Here is a 23,428-nt window from a genome sequence, read left to right as displayed (position 1 = left end):
TTGCGAACATATGCGATCTTTTGAATTAATTCTGTTGCTCGGAAATTAAAATAAAAATGCGAGATTTATCGATATTAATTTATTCCCACGCGTTTTCCTCACATTGCATATTAAGAAAATTACTTGAAAGAATATATATAGGCACGTAATATCCGATCGCAGTTCTCTAGGATCGCATTCTTTTTTACTTGCGTTTACTTAGCGGAATATACAGTAGTCGGCGATCTGCTCTGGTGGAATTCTGTTTCCAGATAACTTATGTCCGGAAATGATATCCGAACAAAAACTACACAGCGAATAATATCACTCCAACGAACGATGCGAAATCTCACGATAGATTTCCCATCAAACCCATTCGCGGCGAAGAAAGGTGCCTCGATCGAAATTGAGACGCAGAATCCATAGCGTAGAAAAGCCGCGTGTTTCCTGCCGATGATGCTCGGCAAGAAGAAGAGGTGAATATAAACGAGCGAAGTGCCTGGTGAACGGGCAATCCCCACGCGGATGATGATATATCCCTTCTCGTCGTTTCCTGCGGGCAATCGTTGAAGATCATAAGTTAACACGAAACGATGTAATCGTCTTCCGCTCTTTAGTTCAGGCGCAAATTTATCGACACTTTCTAGTAAAGCGCACGTTCCACCATCACAGGTGCAAATTCCCTTGAAGGGGCCTATTGACACCCTAAGATTCGAACAATTCTCGATTCATAGTAGGGAGAGCGTAATGTAAGAGTCAAGGGCGCATAAAAACAAGAACTAAGGAAAGTTAAAGGAATGATTATCTATCTCGCGTGTGGGAAAAAATTATGGCAAGAGTCTCGTATGAATGAAAATCCCGAAATTTTATATGTTAAGATCTTATGTTTGAGAATATATTCCCGCGCATGTCTAAAGTTGCACTGACACAGTTGCATAGAAATTTCATGTACTCAATATTTTTGCATTTTTATTAAAAAAAAAAAATTAATTCCGCGCCTCTCTATACTGTCTCAAAAATCTCCGCTCGAGTTCTGTCGCCGAATTCTTCATTTTACTCTCATTATTGGTATTTTGTAACATGGCCTTGCGCGGTGACTAAACTCGCACCTTCAGATCGCGGATCAAGTCTTGACGGATTCTGCGTTCTTTTCTTTCACACGCGCCCGCAATCGCAGCCTCGGGTGGCCTCGGACCTTTTTTACGTTACACTTTTGCCACGCCCTGATCGAACGGCTAAGCTCATCGCGAAAGTGAAACGCAATAATGAGGCCGAGATGAGAGTTTCGACAGTCGAGCGAAAAGAAAGAAAAAGAGAAAGAAAAAAGTAGATGAGTTTAAAAAAAAGAAAAAAAGACAGAGAAAGGGAGAGGAGAAAGAAAGAAAGAGAAATGTAAAATCCTATCGATCGGAGAACTGGAAGTCATTTTCTTCGCCACAGAGATGATCTCGCGCAGAGAGAGAGAGAGAGAGAGAGAGAGAGAGAGAGAGAGAGAGATATATGTTCTTAATCTTAATTTTCTTTTCGATTAGATGCATGTTTAATCGACAATACATCGTCATCTTTTCTTTCCATAAAGCGAATCTCTTTAGTTTCATTAATTCTCTTATTCTCTCTACATTTAATTATAGTACAAATATATATATATATATATATATATATATATATATATATTTATCGAAAATATTTATACATTTATGAATTTCTGGAAAATATTATTGTTAATTTTTTAATTTAATAACGAATTAGTTTGACATTAAGAAACGGAGTGTATGTATTTTAATAACGAAGTCCAGGTCAATCTTCTGATGTTTTCGAACTAAATTTTCCCAAATAAATTCTTGTTAAAAAAAATCTCCCTCAGAATGCTCTGCTTAGCATACGCGAGTCCTATGTTACCTTTCGATCGCGAATTATATATTCTGATAATATATATAAATATATATTTTATAACAACGAAACGATAAACAGATAATAAGAATAGCACTGTGCCTATAATATTTGTCGTGTATATATGAACGTATAATTGTTAGTATTCTTGTGCGAGGCTCAATTTTAGTTAAGCAAAGACAAGTAAAAGTAATGCAATCCAAGTGTTTTCGAGTGTCTTGAAATTTCTTGTACAAGATTACACACATATTATTTTGCACCACGTAATCGCGCATACTCTCATATACTGCCGACATCAAGCGCAATCACTCGTGTCGCAGAGATTCATTTATTTCGATTCGAATGTTTCGACAGATATTATTTGGATGAAAGTATACGGTACATAGTTTTATTTAAAGAATCACATTTTTAAACAGATTTTATGATAATTTTATGACAATTTAGAATAAAGGGAGACAAAGAGAACAAATTTCGCGATTTCGTGAACCAACATCAAATAATCACAATTGCATGCCATTTCGAGGAGATGTAACATGTTATATCGTTTAGTTTAAGTTCGATGTAGATTCTTATTCTATAGCTGCGTGTGATTCGAAAATTTGACTTACATGTCGTAATGTCACACTTTAAGCCTTATATTGCGATCTCGATCTTCGTCGAATTTTAATGGGACCGTCGATCCAATTTTATTCAAGTGTTCGTATCCCATTCTCTCCTATAATTATATAGTCAACGCGCACGCGAATGCGTATTAAAGAGAAATTTGTATAAAGAGAATTCTTTAATTTTTATATCAGATATAAATAGAAAGCACGCATGTATATATATATATATATATATATATATATATATATATATATATGTATGTATATGTATATATATATATATACATATATATATATATATACACACATAAATAATATATACAAATATAAATATGTGAATCATAGTACCATGATTGTGATTTGACCGAGGTTACCGTGTTATACGTATATACGAGAAAGCCGTAAAGCATTCGTTACCTTTAGAACTAGTAGTCTTTAAGAGATATATACAATTTTACACACATACATACATACATTACACGTCGGTTTTTACAAAAGCTCAGTTCAATCCCACAGATTCTTTTTATATTTATAGTTAAATATTAAAGAAAGCGAGTGGAAAAAAGCGCCAAGCGCCTCAAAAATCCGAACGAACAATTATAGTATTGTTTGTTATTGTTAAAGAAGAAGAAAAAAACACGTTTTACTTTAATAAGTATATTTTTCAGTGAGTCATTTAAAAATTTCTCATTTTGTGAAAAGCTCAGTTTAGTTTCAAAGTCCTTTAAAACGAACTTAATTATAAACATACACCACATTTCAATTATTCGCATTTTAATTAATATTTTAAGATTTAACGAAAAGTCTTTATAGGAGAAAAAAATTAAGACATTATTTGAATAATAATAGATCAAATATCTCTCTTTAACAGAGAAGTTTAAATTATGTGCATAATTCGAACTATATTCGCATCCTTTTCTCTGATTGCTTTTTGAAATAATTCATTGAATTGTTTGCCATGTCCGAGGACATGATTGGCTCATCGAATGGGACAATCGAGTAAAAATGATGATGTCCATGAACAATTCTATAATTGTTCGTCACTCCTATTCTCCATATGACATTTATAGCTACGTAGTCACGTCTTTGTAGCACGATGATGACTGTATATATGTCAATATGTAATATTTGATGCAAGAAAATATACATATATATGTAATAATGCGATACAATGTCTCCTTTGGTTGGTTTTACTCCACTAAATTTCCTTTCCGCAATTAAAGTTTTCGATGCAGGAATCTTAGATATAACTGTATTTGTCGATCAGACAGATAGTATTATTAACGTAGAGAATACGAGTAATTTGTATGTGAAGAGATTTGTATGTGCGAATGCCACAGCTAATCAATTGTATAATAAATTTACTTTTTTATAATAAATTCACTTTTTATATTTTTTTAGATAGATTACATATTTGTTTTTTCTAAAAGATCGATAATGTATTACTTATCAACTTTTAATATAAAAATCTGTACACAATTTTTTCTTCAATAATATTTCCTCTCCTAATTTCTATTAATTGCGATATATCTCCAGCATTATATATTGCACTTGAGCATAAACATAAAATCAGGATTTAATACAGTTTTTCTTTTATCGAATGTTTAACTGTTCTGCACGAATCGTCTTTTTATTCTTTTCATATGCGGAAAAAGGTCAATGGTGGTGTCAAAGACAATTCTGTTTTCAGAATATTAAGTTGTCTCTTTGCCATAGTAGATAAAGGATCGCAATTAATGTGAGAAAGCAGTGGAAAATGATGATCATAGGTATGTGAGAACCGAAACATTTAAATTACCGATGAATTTGTTAGTTTGATGGACATGACTCGAAGACAAATTCCAAAAATGATGAGACAGATCTGAAATAATGTCTATTTATTCAACTCAATAAACGGAGCTAAAGGTTGTGTTATAATTCGCGACATATCATAACAATAAATTATACAGAATGTCTGGAATTAAGGGGGTATTTCTAGTCTAGAAGCCGAATTTTTATGCTATTTTTGTAAATTAAAAAAAAACTAAAAAAAAATAAGTTATTTTGGAACAAGGATTTCTCTTATATATATATATATATATATATATATATATATATATATATATATATCCATATTTAAAATATGTTTAAAAATTTTTTTATTAAAAAATAATTATTAATAAGCGCGGTATACAAAATTTAATAAAATCATGAAAAAAAGTTGGTCCACGGCTTGCACGATTCCGGTTGTTCTGCTTATCTGAAACAAAAAATCAAAGAGATTCTTAATTAATATGTGTTTAGCTATCGTCAAAATGAAAAAAATATTAAAAATTAAAAAAATGACGTTATTTAGAAAATTAAGTTTCGTTTTTTTCCATTTTTTCATCATTGAAGGGCTGTAAAAATTAAAAAAAACAATATTTCGATTTGATTTTGGTAGAGACTATAGCCACATATATTCTGAAGATGTTTGCATAAGCTTGGCTCAATTGATCAACTGATTTTTGAGATATCATGTGAGCCAATTTGAAAAACATGGTTTCGAGGAAAACGCGTTTAAAGTTTCTTATACTGATAGAGATAATTTTATTTATGATCAATCAGCTAGTCCAGAGCCATATAATGGATCTTCCTCTTGCTCGTAAAAGTTCTGCTGAGCTATTCTCTCTTTCCTGTTTTTATCAACGTCGTTTAACTTTAATCTTAGCTTAACTCACTCTTCGTCTCCTTTTAACTGTTCTTTTTAAAAAAAGACAAAGAATGAGTTAAAGATTAAAGTTAAGCGACGTTGATAGAAACGGCCATTATGCTTTTGTCTCTGGAAAAGTTTTGTGTCTGGGAAAGTTAGTTTAAGACTGTTTCGAATGGATATGAGCTTTGTTCCAAAAATTTATGTACATTTCCGCTTGCTGGCCAATATTCCTTCCCATTACGTTTATAACTTTTAAAATTGCCATAAATCTTTCATTGAAGATAATAATTGTCAAAAGAGTTGCTATTTTAACAACCTTTGTTCTAGAATAAAAATGTTTTGAAGCAAAAGTCCAAATCAATGAATTCAAAAAAATTTTCATCGTTATTTTGTTTCTACTCCTAAATAATGTTCCAGCAATTCACTAACCGAATCTAATCGAAGTATAAATGCCGACACAATGCTATTGTGTGTAATATCGCTCCCTACAAGATGTTATAACCTTGTCAATTTTATGAATGAGGCTAAATCTTCTTACAAATATATTTTCTATATGAAATACTTGCAAAATATGCAAAGAAAAAAATCGATTTTTCCGACTCTCTAGACTAGACTATTCCCTTAATAGCTTTTTCATTAAGCAAATTATAATTAGCTATTTCCAATCCATTTTTAAATCATAATTTCAATTTGTAGCAATCAGTTGTAATCAATTCAATGTGTCAATTAGATGGAAAGAAAGAAATACAGTTTTGGTATCAACATGCATTTAGACAACTAATCTTAAATAAATAATATATGCAAACAGATAAATAATATCAAATATAGATTAGCTGTTTATCAAATAATATCAGATATATTATGGCAAATTATATATATATAATTTTATATAATTTTAACATTTTATACAATTATATACAATTTTGACATTTAAATTATATATATTATATTTTTACATGCACATATAAATATTGGGAATTAAAAAAAAACAATGTTAATTATAAAATAAATTGGAAGTGGAAATTGGGCTACGTTTGTCTACAAATCGTTTGTCAATAACGTCGACATTCCGTTTGCTGACATTCCGTTTGCACACAAAAATTATTGCCAACAGATTGATTACCTATGAGCTCTATTAGCGCACAATAAAAAAATTAAGGGATAAACGCACGTTTGCATACATAATATTATTGCCTACAGTTCAATAGCCTATAAATAAGTTCTACTGTGCACAATAGAAAAAAATTAAGAGACGAACGCACATTTGCACATATAATATTATTGTCAACAGATCGGATTGAACAAAAGAAGGCTGCTCTTCTGAAAATGATCATGCTCCGATTTGATTTAAATTTTGTAAATAGGTTCCACATGGGTTTGCATGGTATTTAAAAAGATTAGATTTAATTCGTGAAAGTTTCTTTTGTTTATAACTTTTTAATTAAGAACGAGCGACGACTAAAATCTTTTGAAGATTATTCAAAGTCGTAACATATGTCTTTAGAAGTTAACATCAAGATCAACTGAAAATCATTTCGAACAGACTGTCTAAAGATAATATTCACTTTTATGAAAAAATACTTAAAATGTGTCTTAATTTTTGAATCGTCAAAAATCCTTTTCGTACTTCTTTTTTATCTAACATGAACTTATTTACAAAATTTGACTTAAATCGGAGCACGGTAATTTTTCGGAAAAATAGCCTTTTTGTGCGCAATAAAACTGGTCGATCTGTAAGCAATATTAATCTAAAAACAATCGATCTGTAAACAATATTATGTGTGTAATGTTATGTGTGCGCAAAGTTGTCGTACGTGCAAACGTACATCTATTTCTTCATTTCTTATTTATACGCAATAAAATTTGTAGACAATCGATGTAGGTAATAATATTATGTGCAAATGTACGTTTATTTCTTAATTTTTTTATTAAAGTTGATAGGCAATCGATCTGTTGGCAATAATTTTTGTGCGCAAACGATGTCGAGAAACGACGCTATTGCCAAATGATTTGCAAAAACAAATGATAAAAATGAGGTCTTTCTAAATAAATTTAGCATTTTCTATACATATTGTGCAAAAAATGTGATTGTTGATTTTTTATATAATATCCTGGTAATGCGATTATCTTCGTTGATGAAAAAGGAATCATTCGTTTTCGAGAACGACATGCGAATCTATAAATAAAACTTTATTCATCTGCGGACCAAACTTAGCCTGGAGACGATCAGATCCAAAGGCATGGACAGAATAGTGCGCCTTCGGATTAAATGTCTTCTTAGACTCGCCAAGGACGTGACTTTGACCCAGATATGAGCGAACTGTGCTAAGTAGTCTGCAGATGCTCATTCATATCGTCTGGATAAAAATTATACCAAAAGAACCTGACAAAAATTAATCTTTTTACTTTCCATTGTGCATCACTCGATTCTACTGATAATAATTAATCTTAATGATAATAAATCTAATAAATGTCCTTTTTTAATTAATTGTATTTAATAAGTTATCCCAAAATTGTGTGCATATTAGATAACTGTTCTTGTGATTATCGTATATAATTATATAGTACACACACGCGCGCGCGCGTACATACGAATATTTGTTTATATGATTCTAAGTTATAAGCGAGCAGATTTTTTTCTCTGCTCGGGAGTGCTTGTAAAATTAATGTGAAAATAAATAACATGATTGCTTTTATTTTTTAAAAACGTAAAACTTCTACAGAATAAAAAAATTAGTAGGAAAAATTAGTAGGAAAAGGTCCATATAATAAAACAATCAAATATAATAATAGAAAAGTCTGAGCGCCATAAAGTTGGGCGTTATTGATATAAAATAAAGTTTAATTATTATTGATTACATAAAATCGCATGGACGTTGGATAATCTACGATATCAATTTAATATTAAATCAATTTGACAAACGTTTCTAAATAATAATACTTATTTAAGAACAAATATTTAAAGATTTGTGGAAATTTTATTTAGTTGAATAATTTTATAATAAAAAAAAAATTATATATATTTCTCGAATTAAAAAATTTCTCTTTTTATATTATTATTATAATATATATTATTATATTATTATATATTATATATTATTTATTTTAAAATAAATGTTTATGTTAAATTATCTAAACATTCTACATCTTTTTCTAAGGAAAAATTAAGAATAAAAAAAAATAAAAATAAAGAAAAATTCGCCTACAAATGTGAATTTATTCAAATGTTGTATGAAATATGAATAATGAAGTGTACTAAGCAACTTGGCATTTTTGTATAATTTTTGAATAATAAGCAAATTGATCAATATTATTCAAGCATATTCTCGAAAAATATAAATTATTTATTAACATAGTTAAACTTTATATATAGAGAAAAAGAATTTAAATTTTTTGAAACTTTATATATTATATATATATATATATATATATATATATATATATATATAATATAGTCTCAAAAAATTTAAATTTTATATATGTATAGTATGATATATATAAATTGTTAACTTAAAAACATAATAGTTTATAATTCATCTTTCACTAAAGAGTCCAATTTTCGCACGCTTCCTAAAAATAGCGGCAGTTTGGTTGGTTTATGTTCAATTGCGAACATAAATGGACGATCTACAATAAACTCCATTGGAGAAATTGCCATTCTTTTTGTCTTCATTTTGGCAGCTGCAATTAATAATTTTTTATATTTAATAGTTTTCTATATTTATTAATATTCGCATAGAGTTTTATTATTCATGAGCAAAACTCAATAGCAAAATTACCTGTTACAATAGCAGCTTCTGTACCTTGTTCATTAACCTCTATAAAAATTTTTTGTAACACATTGCTTACTTTTAGAGGAAATTTTGAGATATGTCTGAAATCACAATCATCCTTGAACATCATATTCAAGCCAATCTGCAAGTAAGAATTTTAGTTTCTATAATTTATGTAAATTTTCCCTTTCGTATCAGTTTAAAACATATTGCTTACCTTTTTTAAAATATCTTTTAAATTAATGGTAATTTCAAATTTAAATTTCGGTAGATATAATTCGAAATCGTCGAAAAATCTGTGTCTATTCACCAATGTTTGCCAATTAAATTTTTTTTCCAGAAACTGCAGTTCCATCTCTCTATCCGGCAATAATATTACCATTACAATGTCTTCATTCTATAATATTGTGTTTTTATTTAATTTTATTCTTGAACATATTCTTTATAAGTAATAATTATTTACCAAGTATGGTATTTCGATGAATTGTGTATTCCAAAGTGGAATTTCACCATAAAAATATGTTGCTTTTGTAAACATTGTTGGAACAAAATATGTTTCTGTTCTTGAAACATAAAATTTACGTTGCTGTGTATTTTCTTCATTAAATGATTTTAGCCATCTACTTTTAAAATGAACAGCATTTAGCAACACAAATTTTGTATCTACACTGATATCATCTATTCACATAAAATATTTGATTATTGAAAATGCTTCATAAAAGCTATCAATTTTTAATAGTTAATCATATACGCGAACAATATACCTGGAGATATTATATTGGATATTTTATTATGTGTCGCTACTTGAACCCATGTATTAATAGTTTCTGCAGCATGTATCTTATCTTCGAAATCTATTTTTGAAATTAAAGATTGAAAAATATTCATGCATGTAGATAAAAAATCTCCCGTTAAATCAACTTCTTTTTGAATATATGCTGCATTTGCTACATGCAATGTGACATTTCTCATATCCTAAAATATATTTCAATATATCATTTCCTAGAAGAATGATGTATTATAATATTTATCATATATAATGTTTTTCACCTTACATTTAACAAAATAATCAGAGCTTTAAATTCATCGTTCAAAAATTCTTTATCACTATAACCAAGAGTAGATCTCAACTCATCCAGTGTAGATCCGCCAGCACCATTAGAAAGTAAGGATAACAACACATGTAAACTCAAAGGAGAAATTATTATATTCTTGTCAGTGTATGCTGATAAAGGCTATAACACAAAATATAAATTATAAATTAGAATTTTCAAAGTATAAACTTGATTGGCATGGAATAAAAAGACATTGATTACATACCATGTATAGTGAATTCGTAAAATCATTACATGCTGTAGATATCTTGTCAAAGGTATTTGACTCATTACTTGATGATGTATTTTCAAAAGACATTGCTAACATATGAAGGACAGCACTATCAATGATAAGCACAAAAAATACTGCAAAGAATATTTTATGAGAAAATAAACAGAGGAAGATATTTCAGATAATGCTAATAATTTATGGCAAAGTAGAACAAATAACTATATATAAAACTATACATAATTGCCATGTTATGAAAACACGTTTTAAGTATTAACATATTATTACCTGTTCTCTTATACATTGTGACAATTGCGATTGTATATATATACGAGTGTAGAAAATAAGAATATTTCAAATAAAATTAAAAAATCATTTATTCAACTTATTATGTACTTGTATAAAGCTCTCTGTGAGCCTTCCTTTATTTTCGGTCGAGTGTTAATGATCAATTATTAAATGACTAGTTATAATATTTCGAGAGAGCTTAACAGTCAAAAAATTGTAAATTAGTATATATATTACTTTAATTAAATTTTAAACCCGAAAATTCTCTTCTTTTAAATTTAGGTTAGATTAGTGCTACTCGCGCCAGCTGTTGAGAGAAAAGACTTTAAAAAAAAAGCACAGAAAGAAATGTATGATTTTAAATTTGAAATTCAAACGATTCTCACGTGATTTTAAAGATAGTTCGAAGATTTGTTTTCAGCAACACATCGGTTTCTAAGTATCTGCAAAAATTTTCAATATATTTCCAGGATTTTCCAAGTGATATTTTGGAATCTTGACATCACCCAACAGCACATTGGATAAATTTGCATAAACACCAGGCTGCGTTCCATTTAATGATCGCGACACTCGTAAACTTAGCGAACAACAAGGATAAGATAATTCTGGGAGCTTTAAGTGGAACGCAGCCAAATGGGCCCGGTGGGCCCGAAGATAATAGAAAAAATGATATTATCGACGGTTAATTATATTGAAGACAATTACAGGAGTTATTCAAATCGTGCGAGTATTTCAGATCATCCAGCTATCGTTTTATCATCGAAAATGTATTAATTTATATACCTGTTTCCAAAAATAACAAAATGAAATTTATTGTATCATATTACTATTTTATTAGAATCGACAATGCAAAGATTTTATTACCTACAGTAGTACACAGCAAGTTTTTTAACAGGTCATATATCACAAGACCGATGGTCTTATGGGACTTAGCGTGATCAGAAAAAAACAAAATGCTACTGTAGGTAACAAAATCTTTACATTGTCGATAATAAAATAACGATTTTATATATAATTTTATATATAATTTATATATAATTTATGTATAATACATAATTTATATATAATATATATTATATATAATTTATATATAATTTATATGTAATTTATATATCATTTATATATAATTTATATATCATTTGTTATTTTTTAAACAGATATATAAAAGATTTATACATTTTCGATAATAAAACAATAGTTGAATGATCTAAAATACTTGTATGATTTAAACAACTCTTATAATTGTCTTCAATATAATCAAAACGGCCGATAATATCATCAATTTTCGATTATCTCCGGGCCCACTGGGCCCACTTGGTGATCATGAAAATTTATTCAGGGCTGTCGATCTTAATCTCATAAGATCATCAATCTTTCACACGGTAGCGTCGCAACGCCAAATACATTAAAAACCTGATTTAAAAAACTGGATCCGAGCATTGAGAATCACTGTTATTGATGCGGCGCTACCAAGTAGCTCTTATCCGGAATTTTACGTCAAATAAACTTTCGATTAAAATATTTCAGAAACTAAAATTGTAATCAAAAATCTAACAGCACTTTTATGATATAATGTGAATACAAGCTTTCGATTGCGACCAATTTGAATAAAATCGGTGCAGTCAATCCCGAGAAATAATAATCGCATGTCAGAATTGTAACATTTTTTTTTTTTCATTTTTCTCCATAATAAAGTTCAGATTCACGTACGTATCTTCGCACGCATACATTCAAAGCGATTTTGTCCCTCAAACGGCGTTCACATTGCATCATATATGATTATCGTTTTGGTGTACGAAAATATTTTAATAGCCAAAATCATTTTTGTACATCCTCACAGCAAGTCGTCTAAAGGCCATCACACATAAAATTCCATAAGGAGTAAGGAAATCGACCAATTGGAAGGGCCAATACTCGACGGTGATTGGTCGATTTCCTTATGCTTACATCTTACACGCTTATGGAATTTTATGTGTAATAGCTATATGATGGCCTTAAAGCCCAACTCACTTTAAGGGTCGACTGGAGATCTCTCACGGAGAGCCGGGAACTATAAATTCGTAAACCCATTATTTTGGCCAAAATATAGAGAATCATATTAAAATTATGATATTCGTAATCAGGAGGATTGTCAAGGATCTGCAAGGTGCCATAGAACGATTTTTTGGATAAAATATCAAAATAAAATTGCTATAAATGTGAGAAATGCGCACCTAGTAGTAGTAGGTGCAGCTAGATACGAGTTCGCGTATTTTATTTATTATAAATTTTTAAGAGCCAAAATTTGGCTCTGTCGCACCAAACATAATTTTATAAGAAATAGAATAAGAATTAGAAAAAAAATTTGTGGAAAAATATCATTTCTTCGAGGAGAAATAATGGGTTCACGAATATTAAATTCGAGAGACGCGCGTCTAATAGCGGGTCAGGTGTAACTAGATACGAGTCTCGCGAATTTTATAAATTTTTAAGAGCCAAAATGCAAAATCTGGATCTGTCGCACCATATATAATTCTATAAGAAATATATTTAAAAAAATTCATGGAAAATATCATTTCTTCCAGGAGAAATAATAGATTTACGAATATTACTAGATTTATATCGAACATACGTCTGGGGAAATTTCCGTGATAACATACTGGCGGTTTGACAAGGAGAGATTATTGCTCTGTCTTTGTCTCTCTCTTGCATTTCATATGTATGTAGTGTCTGTGTTGGTACAAACACTAATATACTGCGTACATAGATAACTATTATTGAAGGATAATGCCAGACAAGAATTGGCTATTATCCTTGTTCCTGCTAGCAACCATAATGATAGTTTTACAAACCAATAATGATATTTTTTTAATTATATCGATATAAACATATACATATATGTATATACTGACACATAAATATTAGTAATATAAAATCATAAATAAGTAACTGTAATGGCATAATGTTCAGTCTATCACCCTATAAACTCAAGTTGAGTCCGTGCACGTCAACAAGTTTTAGTTATATATTTTATTTTAAAAATACATTTTTTTATTATAAATTTAAAAATAATTTTGAAAAATATTGAAAATATTTTTACTTATTTAACATTACATATATATATATATATATATATATATATATATATATATAAGATATAAATAAGACATATATATAAAATATAAATAATAATTATATAATTTTAAATAACAGTTTAATCAGCATATAATTATTTTTAATAATAATATATTTGAATATATAAAATATATAAAAAATATATAAAATATATTAAAAAGTATTCTCTCTGGACAAACCATAAATTTAAAAAGAATATTTAAATTTAAAAATAATATTAATCTTTTTCTTTTTATAGTTGCTATCAATTTATTAAAAAGATACATTAATGTAATTCAAAAAATAAAAAATTTTATCTTTTTTAGATCTTATAGATTTCATGTTACAAATCAAATTATGCATATGCATTTTATGTATTTCGAATGTTTCCGTATAGTTTCCGCTAAGCATTTATAGGTAAAATGAGACATAAATATAAAGCATCTACATAAATATAAAACATCACTAGTAAAAATATTTCATATAAAGAATATTTCTCCTTAGATATAAATAATAAAAAAGTTGTGTTTTTTACATCTATTATATACCTATTTTCTTATTTTTCCTTATTATTTTCCTATATATATATTTTACATTATAACAAGAAAAGAATATTTTTATTTGAAGGTTCAATTTAATTTAACAAAAAATGTTTTACAAAAAGAATATTATATAATTTATTAATAAATACTTAAAAATTAAAAAATTAAAATCAATTTTGAAAAAGATATGTAAATGAGTTTTACATCCCGTAAATGTAAAAAATTTCTTTTTCAAATAAAGATTGTTGTAAAGATAATGATAAAGAGTATATAATTTTAGCTTAAAATTAAGAATATATTATAATATAAAATAAAAGAACTAATCACATAAGATATCAAAAATCACTGTGAGAATTATTATTGTTTTAGTGAATTATTATTGAATTAGAAACATATAAGACTTTGTCTATGCGAATAAAACAGGAATATCCATGCCTTTTTACACAATTTATCTTTATATTAACACATGTTTATTTTTTTTAATTTCTGCTAGAAGAATTAGTTCTAAAAAAAATGCAAATGCAAGAGAAAGTTATCATCAAAAGCTATCTTGTTAAATCTTTTATTGTTCATGAAGAAAGATTATCATTATTTAAATAGGACAGTTTCGTGAAAAATTACAAACAAAAATAATCAAAATTAATCTTAAATAAGTTCCTTATAACTAAATTCTTCATTTAATATTTCAAACGTAAGTTCTTCATTTAATATTTCAAACAATATATTATAGATAATATTAATATTTTGTAAATAAATATTCTTAATTCTCTTCTAGAAATTTAGAATTTCCACTATTAAAATACTTCTCTTAATAAATATTATAAAATATTTATTTCAATAAATATTATAAAATAAAACACAGAAGATGTAGAAATGGTAAAGAATTAAATATATTTAATAAATCGAGTAATTTTCGATAATTATTATTACTAAATAATGACAAATTTACAAGAATTTACGAAATTCAACATTTTTGAAAAATATCTCTTCTATAGGAATGTATATATTACAATTTTTTAGTCTACATTTTGCGCAGCAGCAATTATTTCTCTATTCTTATCACTTTATCACTTATCACTATTCTTATCACTTATCACTATTCTTATTCTTATCACTAAAAAGTAAGAAGAATTTTGAAATTTTTATAAAATAATGAAAAATTGTTAAGTATAATAAATTTTAATTTTTTTCAAGTATTTCAGAGATTACTAACGAGATCTCTTAAAATACATTATGTTTTTAATTTAACAAAGAAATTATAAATAATTATAAAAATTTGCATAAAAATTGAAAATTCGAAGCAATTCTGATGGTGGCAAAATGGTATAAATAGTAATATTTTGGAGCTCTCTTCAAATACTCTGCATGATGAAAAGCTTGAAAGATATATGTATACATATTTGTTATGAGTGGGGGTACCATTCGCAGCAGCGGGCAGTAACGATTCAGTCGTGTTCGCAGTCTTACTCCGGCCAGTTCTAACTGGAGTTACAGAAATGAGAGGAGTTTACGTCGACCGATAAAAGTTTATCACTTAATAAACGCTTAATAAACGCTCCATTTACGAGCAAAGAAAAAAGTGTAAATCTCAACAGGACAATTGAACAGGTAAACAGCTTTAACCAATATTGAATATTCGAGCTCATAGAATTAAAAATTTCTGTCGATTTGTTTCATTATATTTATAAATTTGTAAGTTTTAAATTTTCATTAAAAATTACAAAAGTCGTGATAATATTTTTTAATTTAATTTTTTTAATATTATTCGAAACGTATTTAACAGAAATATAAATAAATATAAATAAGTTCTGGTACTTTGATGAGAATATAAATAGCTGACGTAAAAACAATTGTGTATTTACTCAATCAAAAATCAAAGATAAGAACGACAAATGTAGGAGCAAAATGATATTGAATGACATATTTATAGTGTTGTGTTTATAACGTCATGTTTATATACGAAAGCTATTTTAACGTCCACACACAAGGGCTTTTCTCATAATAACAAATCTTCCATCGTGACACCAAAGTAGAATGACGTCATATACATTATATGTTTGAGAAGAAATTTGAAACGCGGTTACGCCAACGCAATAGTGAATTTTGGAACTCTAGGTATGCAACTTGATTTGAAATCCTTATGCTTAGAGATACAACTTTATTTAAAAGTTGTGTGCAACATCAAGGCTCCATAAATGCGTGTCAACCTACCTAACAATTCAATGCCAACGATAAGTGGCAAAACGTGTAAACGATTTATTTCAATTCATGACGTTATGTACTATGCATCGCGCGTGCATTTAAAGCAGATTTTGCGCTTGTTGATATTTAAGAGCCTAAAAAAACTATTCTAGCAGTATACAAAATTAATAGTTACTTAAAAAAATTTTTTGAAGACTATTATTTTAAGACTATTAGAAATTGAACTTTTTTTTTATATTTAAGATATGTTTTTATTAATGTTTAAATAATATGTATGTGTTGTGTTATTTTTAAATTATATTTTAAATTATATTATATTTTTAAATCTTGGATATTTATTTTTTAATTATATTTTATATCTTGAATATTTACTTTTTTTGTTGAAAACAAACATTTATCATGTATTTAAAAATGCATAGTTTGATTATGTGACATACTGCTTCTCATGTAATTATTTGAAATAAATAAACTCGCTTTTATTAACCAAAATTAAAAAATATAAAATAACAATAATAATAATAAAATAATGTTATTTCAAAATTAGATACTTCAATTTTGATAAAATTTATTTATTTATTCAGAACATTAGAAAAATATTAATTAAAAATATAAATTATTAAGTTTTTAAATTCTATTTAGGTACAATATCTCCAGAAAAAGTTGTTTTTTATTTAAAAAAAAATTAAAGTTATTCTACTAGTCTTATTTTCGAAATAACTATTACATCAACTTTGAAAAAAACGCATTTATAATCCATCATTCCATTCAAAATCTTATAATTCCGTCAATTTTACGACTTTTTTAATAAAATTTGAAAGACAAAAATATTACTTTCACAAAAACTGTGAGAAAAACTTTTAGAAAATACCAAAAAGAAATCGATTTCTTGACTCTAAAGTGAATTGAATTTTCATCGACTTTTTACCTTTGCTTCAAATATAGGGTATCGTTTTTTATTTTTTATAGTAAATAAAAGTTTAGTTCATTTCATTCGTACACCTATATCGGAGGACGTTTAATTCTTCAACTTTGAATCAGCTGGACAATTTTAGATGTGTGCACTTTTCTTTCTGAGTTTCGATAGGAGACAGCTGTCCAGTGATAGAACGCAGTCTCAAAGATGCGGGAGGGTGACTGCGTGCTTCCTGGGGCGAAAAGATCGATAGAATACATGCGCGTCTGGTCGCGTCGCGACGCGCACGAGTTGTCCGAAACGCAATGCAACGCAATCTGCGTTTGCTCTCGAATTTGTGCGCGTAAAAAGGAAGCAAAATCGCTTTCGAAATACATTTTTACGACGAGTGGATGAGATCGCACGAGACGCGTTAATCTTCTTCTTCTTCAAGCTCGACGATATTCCAAAACGTCATAGTCGTCTCTGCGACGGAATTAATATCAACGCGCATACTGACCTAGAATCGCTAAACGGATCGTCATCGTTGCTTCTCCCTCAATAGTCAACAAGCGCGGTGAGTCTTTCTTTCGGTCGAACTGCGGAAATAATATATAGATAGTGATTTGTAATTCAATAATAATCACAAATATATAAAGAAAAAAATATACTCGTCGAACAATGCTATTATGGTGGACGACATTTTCGAGTTTGACTGTGATTCGATTGTGCTGATATTACTTAATCACTATTCCACTTTGACTGACCGATGACGCTAATTACGTTAACACACGATGCTCGTAATACCTATTTATAGGCGTGAAACAACGTTATCCCCACATAATGTTTTCCTGCGCACCGCGATCTGACATTTGACAGACGCTCACGCTTGCATTTACTATATATTTACATCATAAATTTAATAAATTTAATACATCATAAATTTAATAAATTTAATACATAATAAACTTATATTTTATTAATTTATATTTTTTATACTATTAGTAAATTTATTTTTTATTTTAAAACTATATATAAAATAAATTATGAGAGATTAATGAGATATCTGCACAAAGAGAAACATATTGCGAAATTATTATCAAGTATAATTTAAACAAATATCTTAAGGGGAATTTTATTGCATAAATATGCATTTTAATGTTAGATATTTATTATGCGGTAACAGTCTCGCCGTGCATATTTATAACATGCAACCACATGTTAGCCCTGAATTTGTCTATAGTACTCATCTATAGTACTTGTCTATAGTAATGCTATTCTTCTTTCTAATAGTCTGTAGCTATATTTAGGCAGATAAAAGCCAAGCAAATGTTTTATTTTATGAAATCTCGTGTAATACAGATATTCATAAATAAGAATGAATTTACAACAAGCTACATATTTTTTTTTTAATAACTGTATTTTTTTACATCAGTTCCTCTCATTATTTTGTGCATAAAATTATTTAGGCAAAGTAATTAAAAAATAAATATTTTATGAGATATTTCATAGTTTATGTAAAATTATGTCAAAAATTAAAGTGTATAAAATAGTGTACAAAATATTTCGTAAACTATTCATCCTATCCTTATAACTTTTTACGCCAATTATTGCGAGGAATTAATTTCTATAAAAAGTGCGGTTTCATTTAAAAAAACTAAATTGATTTTCATATAACCTTGAAAAATGATCTTAAAAATCAAGATTATATCAACGTTTTCTTTCAAAATCTTATAAATTTTATGTAGAGATCGTTTATTTGTACAACATCAAGTTTCAGAAAAAGCAACTTGCAGCACTTTATAGGAAACATTCCATATATATAACTTTTATAATAAGCGTGAAGCAACATTAATCAATCTTGCAAAGAGATATTCAGATAAATAGCTTCGCTGATGACATTGATAAAATAAATAAATTTATCGTACGCTTAAGATTTTATCATAAAGACTTTTTTGCAAGAAATACAATAAAAATTACTATTAAGACTATTGCTTGATGAAACGAAAGTAACTTTTCTTATAATGTAATGTCGATTAGTAATACGCCAGTAGTAACCCTAGGAAAAAATATGTATAATGAATGAAGACACACAACAGATGAATAAACTCATTTATCGGTTATTCCATATATATAAATCGATTATCTAGCAACAAACGAAAGAAATAGCATATACATTCTTTTAGTAAAAACTAGTTCATCAAGGAAAGTAAAACTATAATTTATAAAAAATCATGAGTAATAAAATATAATTTCAGTTTTATTTTTAATCTTTCTTTTGATTTTATTTTTAATATTTTTCTACAATTTATGTTATTATATAATCGATATTTCTAAGACATCAATTTTAGAGAAAACTTTATCGCACTTTATATAAAACATCCTCTATATATATATATATATATATATATATATATATATATATTTTTTTTTTTTTTTTTTTTTTTTTTAATCAATCTTAATCATACATGGAAGATAATCAACTTCGTTGATGACATTGATAAAGTAAATAAATTGTGTATGTGTTATTTGCCAATTCTTTTTAATTAATAACTGTTACAAAATGGTAATGGACTTTTTTCTTCAATTTTCTGTTCTCTATTCGCTTACGAGTGTTCCAATTTCTAACGAGATTAAACGAGATCAAATCCTGTATTTATATATAAATTATTACTAATCAAGACTATTGTTCGTCGAAATAAAATTATGATTTTTCTTACAATTATCGATTAGTATACCAATAGTAACCCTGAAAAAGAATATGTATAATAAATGTAGAAAATGTATAATGAAAGAATATGTACAATGAATGCAAAATTGCAATCACGATATAAATATTATCTTTGAGCTGTGACAGTTATTGCATATTCGACTAAATGGACGACAAACAACTTTTGTTTTAGCCATCACAATGCAATCGGAGAAGAATGATATCGACACTGAAAAAAATGAGGCTGTCAACAATGAGGTCACGACTTCTGTCGCAAATGAAGTTACGAATTTGAAGATCGAAGACGGTTCAACAAATTCAACGCCAAGTAGTCCCGGTACCGAATCAGGTAGCTTTTTAGCGAACTTCAAAGCATTTTCCAAGTTCGGCGATCCAAAAAGCGATGGTAAATTAATTACATTAAGTCAAAGTGACAAATGGATGAAGCAAGCAAAAGTGATTGATGGAAAAAAAATCACTACTACGGATACGGGAATTTATTTCAAAAAACACAAGTATGTCTTTTAAAAAATTGATGTCATTATGTTTATTATATTTTCATTATATTAGTTAGTTTTATGATTATCTATTGTTCTAAAGTTGTGATTACTATAGCTTAAAATAATGCTTTGCTTATATCATTATACTTTTAATATTTTTGTCATATCAATAGATCCACAAAGCTCGGTATTGAACAGTATAAAACATTTCTGGACGAACTAGCCAAAAATAAGAAAGTGGAATTAACGGAAATAAAAAAAAAGATGGCCAATTGTGGATCACCCGGAGTTACAACTGGCTCCAATTCAGTATGTAAATTTATTTATCTGAAATTAAAATAAAAATGGATAAATAATAACAATAATTTAAAAAGTTAAAAATTAATAGTAAAAAGGTAAAAAAAGGCGCCAAGTTCATGCGAGCAAGTGAAAAACTAAACTATTATAATCTTCACATTTGTTTTAATATATCCTATAAAAATTAATGATATCAAAAAATTGCGCCAACTGAAAATAAAATCTTATATATTATTTTATTGCAAAAATAATATTAAAAAATTGCGTCAACTAAAAATAAAAATCTACAACAATATTTTAACCAGAAAAAGTTATATAAAATAATTGTTTTAATTTTTTATAAAAATAATAATTTTAAAAAGTTGTACTAACTAAATAAAAATTTATATTATAAAATTTATTTTTTTGTTTGCAATATTAAAAGAAAAAATATGTATATCTAATAAATAGCAATATAATATTTATTATAATATATTTAACGTGATTTATAGGCTAGAAAAGCAGCATCGACGGTCGACAGACTAACCGATGTTAGTAAATATACTGGCTCCCATAAGCAACGTTTCGACGAAACCGGGAAAGGTAAAGGCATAGCAGGTCGCAAAGATATATCAGACACATCTGGATATGTTCAAGGCTACCAAAATAAAGATACGTACAAGGCCCACTAGTACTCTTTCGATAATAGATATCTTTAAAGACACACTATTGTTGGTGATTTGGCATATCTCAAAAATTCAGTTGAAATTGAAATATATTAACAATAAGACTATTGCACGGCTTTTGCCAAATCGCTGACAATATGTTTGCAGTAATCGTACTCTTACGATACTTCCACTCTTGATATTTATGTTGCATTTTTTGCGATCGAAATTTTTTGACACATATAACAGGTTTCGATGAGAATATTATTTTTTTTTTAATATAAATGACTTTTTGTTCGATTAACTAAATCTACTTATTCTTTACAATTCATCTATTATTTCAAGATATTTCTTGATTTTTTAGATATTCTGTCTATTCAACTTTGTTGATTACTAAATACGAATAATATTCGTATCTATTTAATATTCGTATATATATTATTTTGTTTGTTTTGAATTTTTTTATTTTTATTTATTTTGTTTGTGGGGTTTTTTTTGGGAGAATCTAGAATATATATAGCTTAATATATATAAAACTACTAATAAGTATTTAGTTTACTTATAAAGTAATACGTAATATATATAATACATTTATAAAATTGTGTCACCTAATTTTGTTTCACAATTAATTAAGAATAAATTCTTTGGAATTTTTGCACAATTTAATAAAGCAAACAAATACAATTAATTTCGATACAAAAATATATTTGCCGTTACAACTATACAACATATATGTATAAGACAAAATTATATGGTATTTATTATATATAAATCTTGCACAAACTTAAATTTTTGTGTTAAGATAATATATATATATGCAATTATGCTATTGTATATAAAAAATATATACATAAATCTCTTTAATTGGAGAACTAGTCATACTTAATTTTCTTAATTATACCTATATATTGATTATCGATTTTATTTATATAAAGAATAATATACTTGTCTTTCGATGAATGTAATAAATATAAGCACGAAAATCGTCTGTTATATAAGATAATATTGATCAAAAATGTTTAAATATATACGCATACATGTAAATGAGGGTAAAACAATATTTAATGTATAATTAGACAAATTATTTTCTACCATATATATGTAAAAAATAATATTTTTCTGCATATTAAATATTAATTAAATGTATTGAAACATCTGTATTGAAGCATCTCGTTTGCTAACGATACATCCACTATACTTATACATATACGAAATGTACGCTGTTAAGTTTGTAGCTCTCCGTTTTAAATAATTCACACACATTAAATGTAATGTCTACATATAACTAAATGAAGTGTACTTACTGTATCTTGAATTACTAATGCATTTGCGCTTATGACACTTACACACATTTGAGACCAAATTTTGTAATCTAAAGGTTTTATACAATTAGATGTTGAAGCATTTAATTGTAGCATGATTGAACTTTGTTTCGCTTATGATTTTCGCATACGAATTACATATATGTATGTAAAAATTACAGTCACAATTTCTTCTCTTTTTTTATCCTTTCTTTATTATAATATTTCCTTTATCCCAATTCATTTGTGTTTTTCTAAACTAGTCTTTCCTGATGCAGCAAACTGCAGGATATTTGCCACATTACACTACTACATGAGAATAAAAAAAATAAAAGATATCATATATTAATACCACAGACAAATATATGTTAAATTACAAATATTAAAAAATTATAAAAATTTTTTTACTTTTGAAATAATAAATAAAAAGGTATTATACCTATATGTTCTTTATTTATTTTACTTTTTTTATTACTTATTATTATATATTTATTATATTGCATATTATTGCATTATATATTATTATTGTACTATATATTTTTATTAATAACAATGTTAATAATAATGTATTATTAATAATGTCTGTAATAAAATAAAAAATAAAAAAACAAATTTTTGATAATTTTGTTTTTTTATTTATATATTATAATATTTATAAGAAAAATTTTTTTTATTTAAGTATATTACTTTACTTTTATCTTTATATAGTTAAGTC

At 27.2% G+C, this 23,428-nt stretch overlaps 2 protein-coding genes across 5 annotated transcripts; one reads left to right on the top strand and one right to left on the bottom strand.

The window, feature by feature from the left end:
- Nucleotides 1-8,621: 8,621 nt before the first annotated feature.
- Nucleotides 8,622-11,178, bottom strand: LOC105247983 (antichymotrypsin-2-like). Of its 2 annotated transcripts, XM_011252479.3 has the most exons (9): nt 10,919-11,178; nt 10,533-10,839; nt 10,242-10,381; nt 9,977-10,156; nt 9,686-9,896; nt 9,385-9,599; nt 9,139-9,318; nt 8,928-9,063; nt 8,622-8,829 (listed from the first exon to the last, which is right to left on the bottom strand). In XM_011252479.3, the coding sequence occupies exons 2-9, from the start codon at nt 10,546-10,548 to the stop codon at nt 8,675-8,677; spliced, it is 1,233 nt and encodes a 410-aa protein (XP_011250781.2). In that variant the 5' UTR covers nt 10,549-10,839; nt 10,919-11,178; the 3' UTR covers nt 8,622-8,674. The 2 variants fall into 2 exon arrangements, with proteins under 2 accessions (XP_011250781.2, XP_025269069.1); XM_025413284.1 differs by lacking the exon at nt 10,533-10,839 and having other exon boundaries at nt 10,919-11,177.
- Nucleotides 11,179-15,603: 4,425 nt separating this feature from the next.
- On the top strand, nt 15,604-21,775 carry LOC105247980 (TPPP family protein CG45057). Of its 3 annotated transcripts, XM_011252476.3 has the most exons (5): nt 15,604-15,775; nt 17,716-17,838; nt 20,165-20,486; nt 20,645-20,780; nt 21,260-21,775. In XM_011252476.3, the coding sequence occupies exons 3-5, from the start codon at nt 20,173-20,175 to the stop codon at nt 21,437-21,439; spliced, it is 630 nt and encodes a 209-aa protein (XP_011250778.1). In that variant the 5' UTR covers nt 15,604-15,775; nt 17,716-17,838; nt 20,165-20,172; the 3' UTR covers nt 21,440-21,775. The 3 variants fall into 3 exon arrangements, with proteins under 3 accessions (XP_011250778.1, XP_011250777.1, XP_025269046.1); XM_011252475.3 differs by lacking the exon at nt 17,716-17,838; XM_025413261.1 differs by lacking the exon at nt 15,604-15,775 and having other exon boundaries at nt 17,528-17,838.
- The last annotated feature ends 1,653 nt before the right edge of the window (nt 21,776-23,428 follow it).

This window comes from Camponotus floridanus, unplaced genomic scaffold, assembly GCF_003227725.1.
Source record: "Camponotus floridanus strain SB8 unplaced genomic scaffold, Cflo_v7.5 scaffold64, whole genome shotgun sequence".
Taxonomy (NCBI): domain Eukaryota; kingdom Metazoa; phylum Arthropoda; class Insecta; order Hymenoptera; family Formicidae; genus Camponotus; species Camponotus floridanus.
The sequence above is the reverse complement of the archived record's forward strand: the minus strand, read 5'-3'. Positions and strand labels throughout refer to the sequence as shown.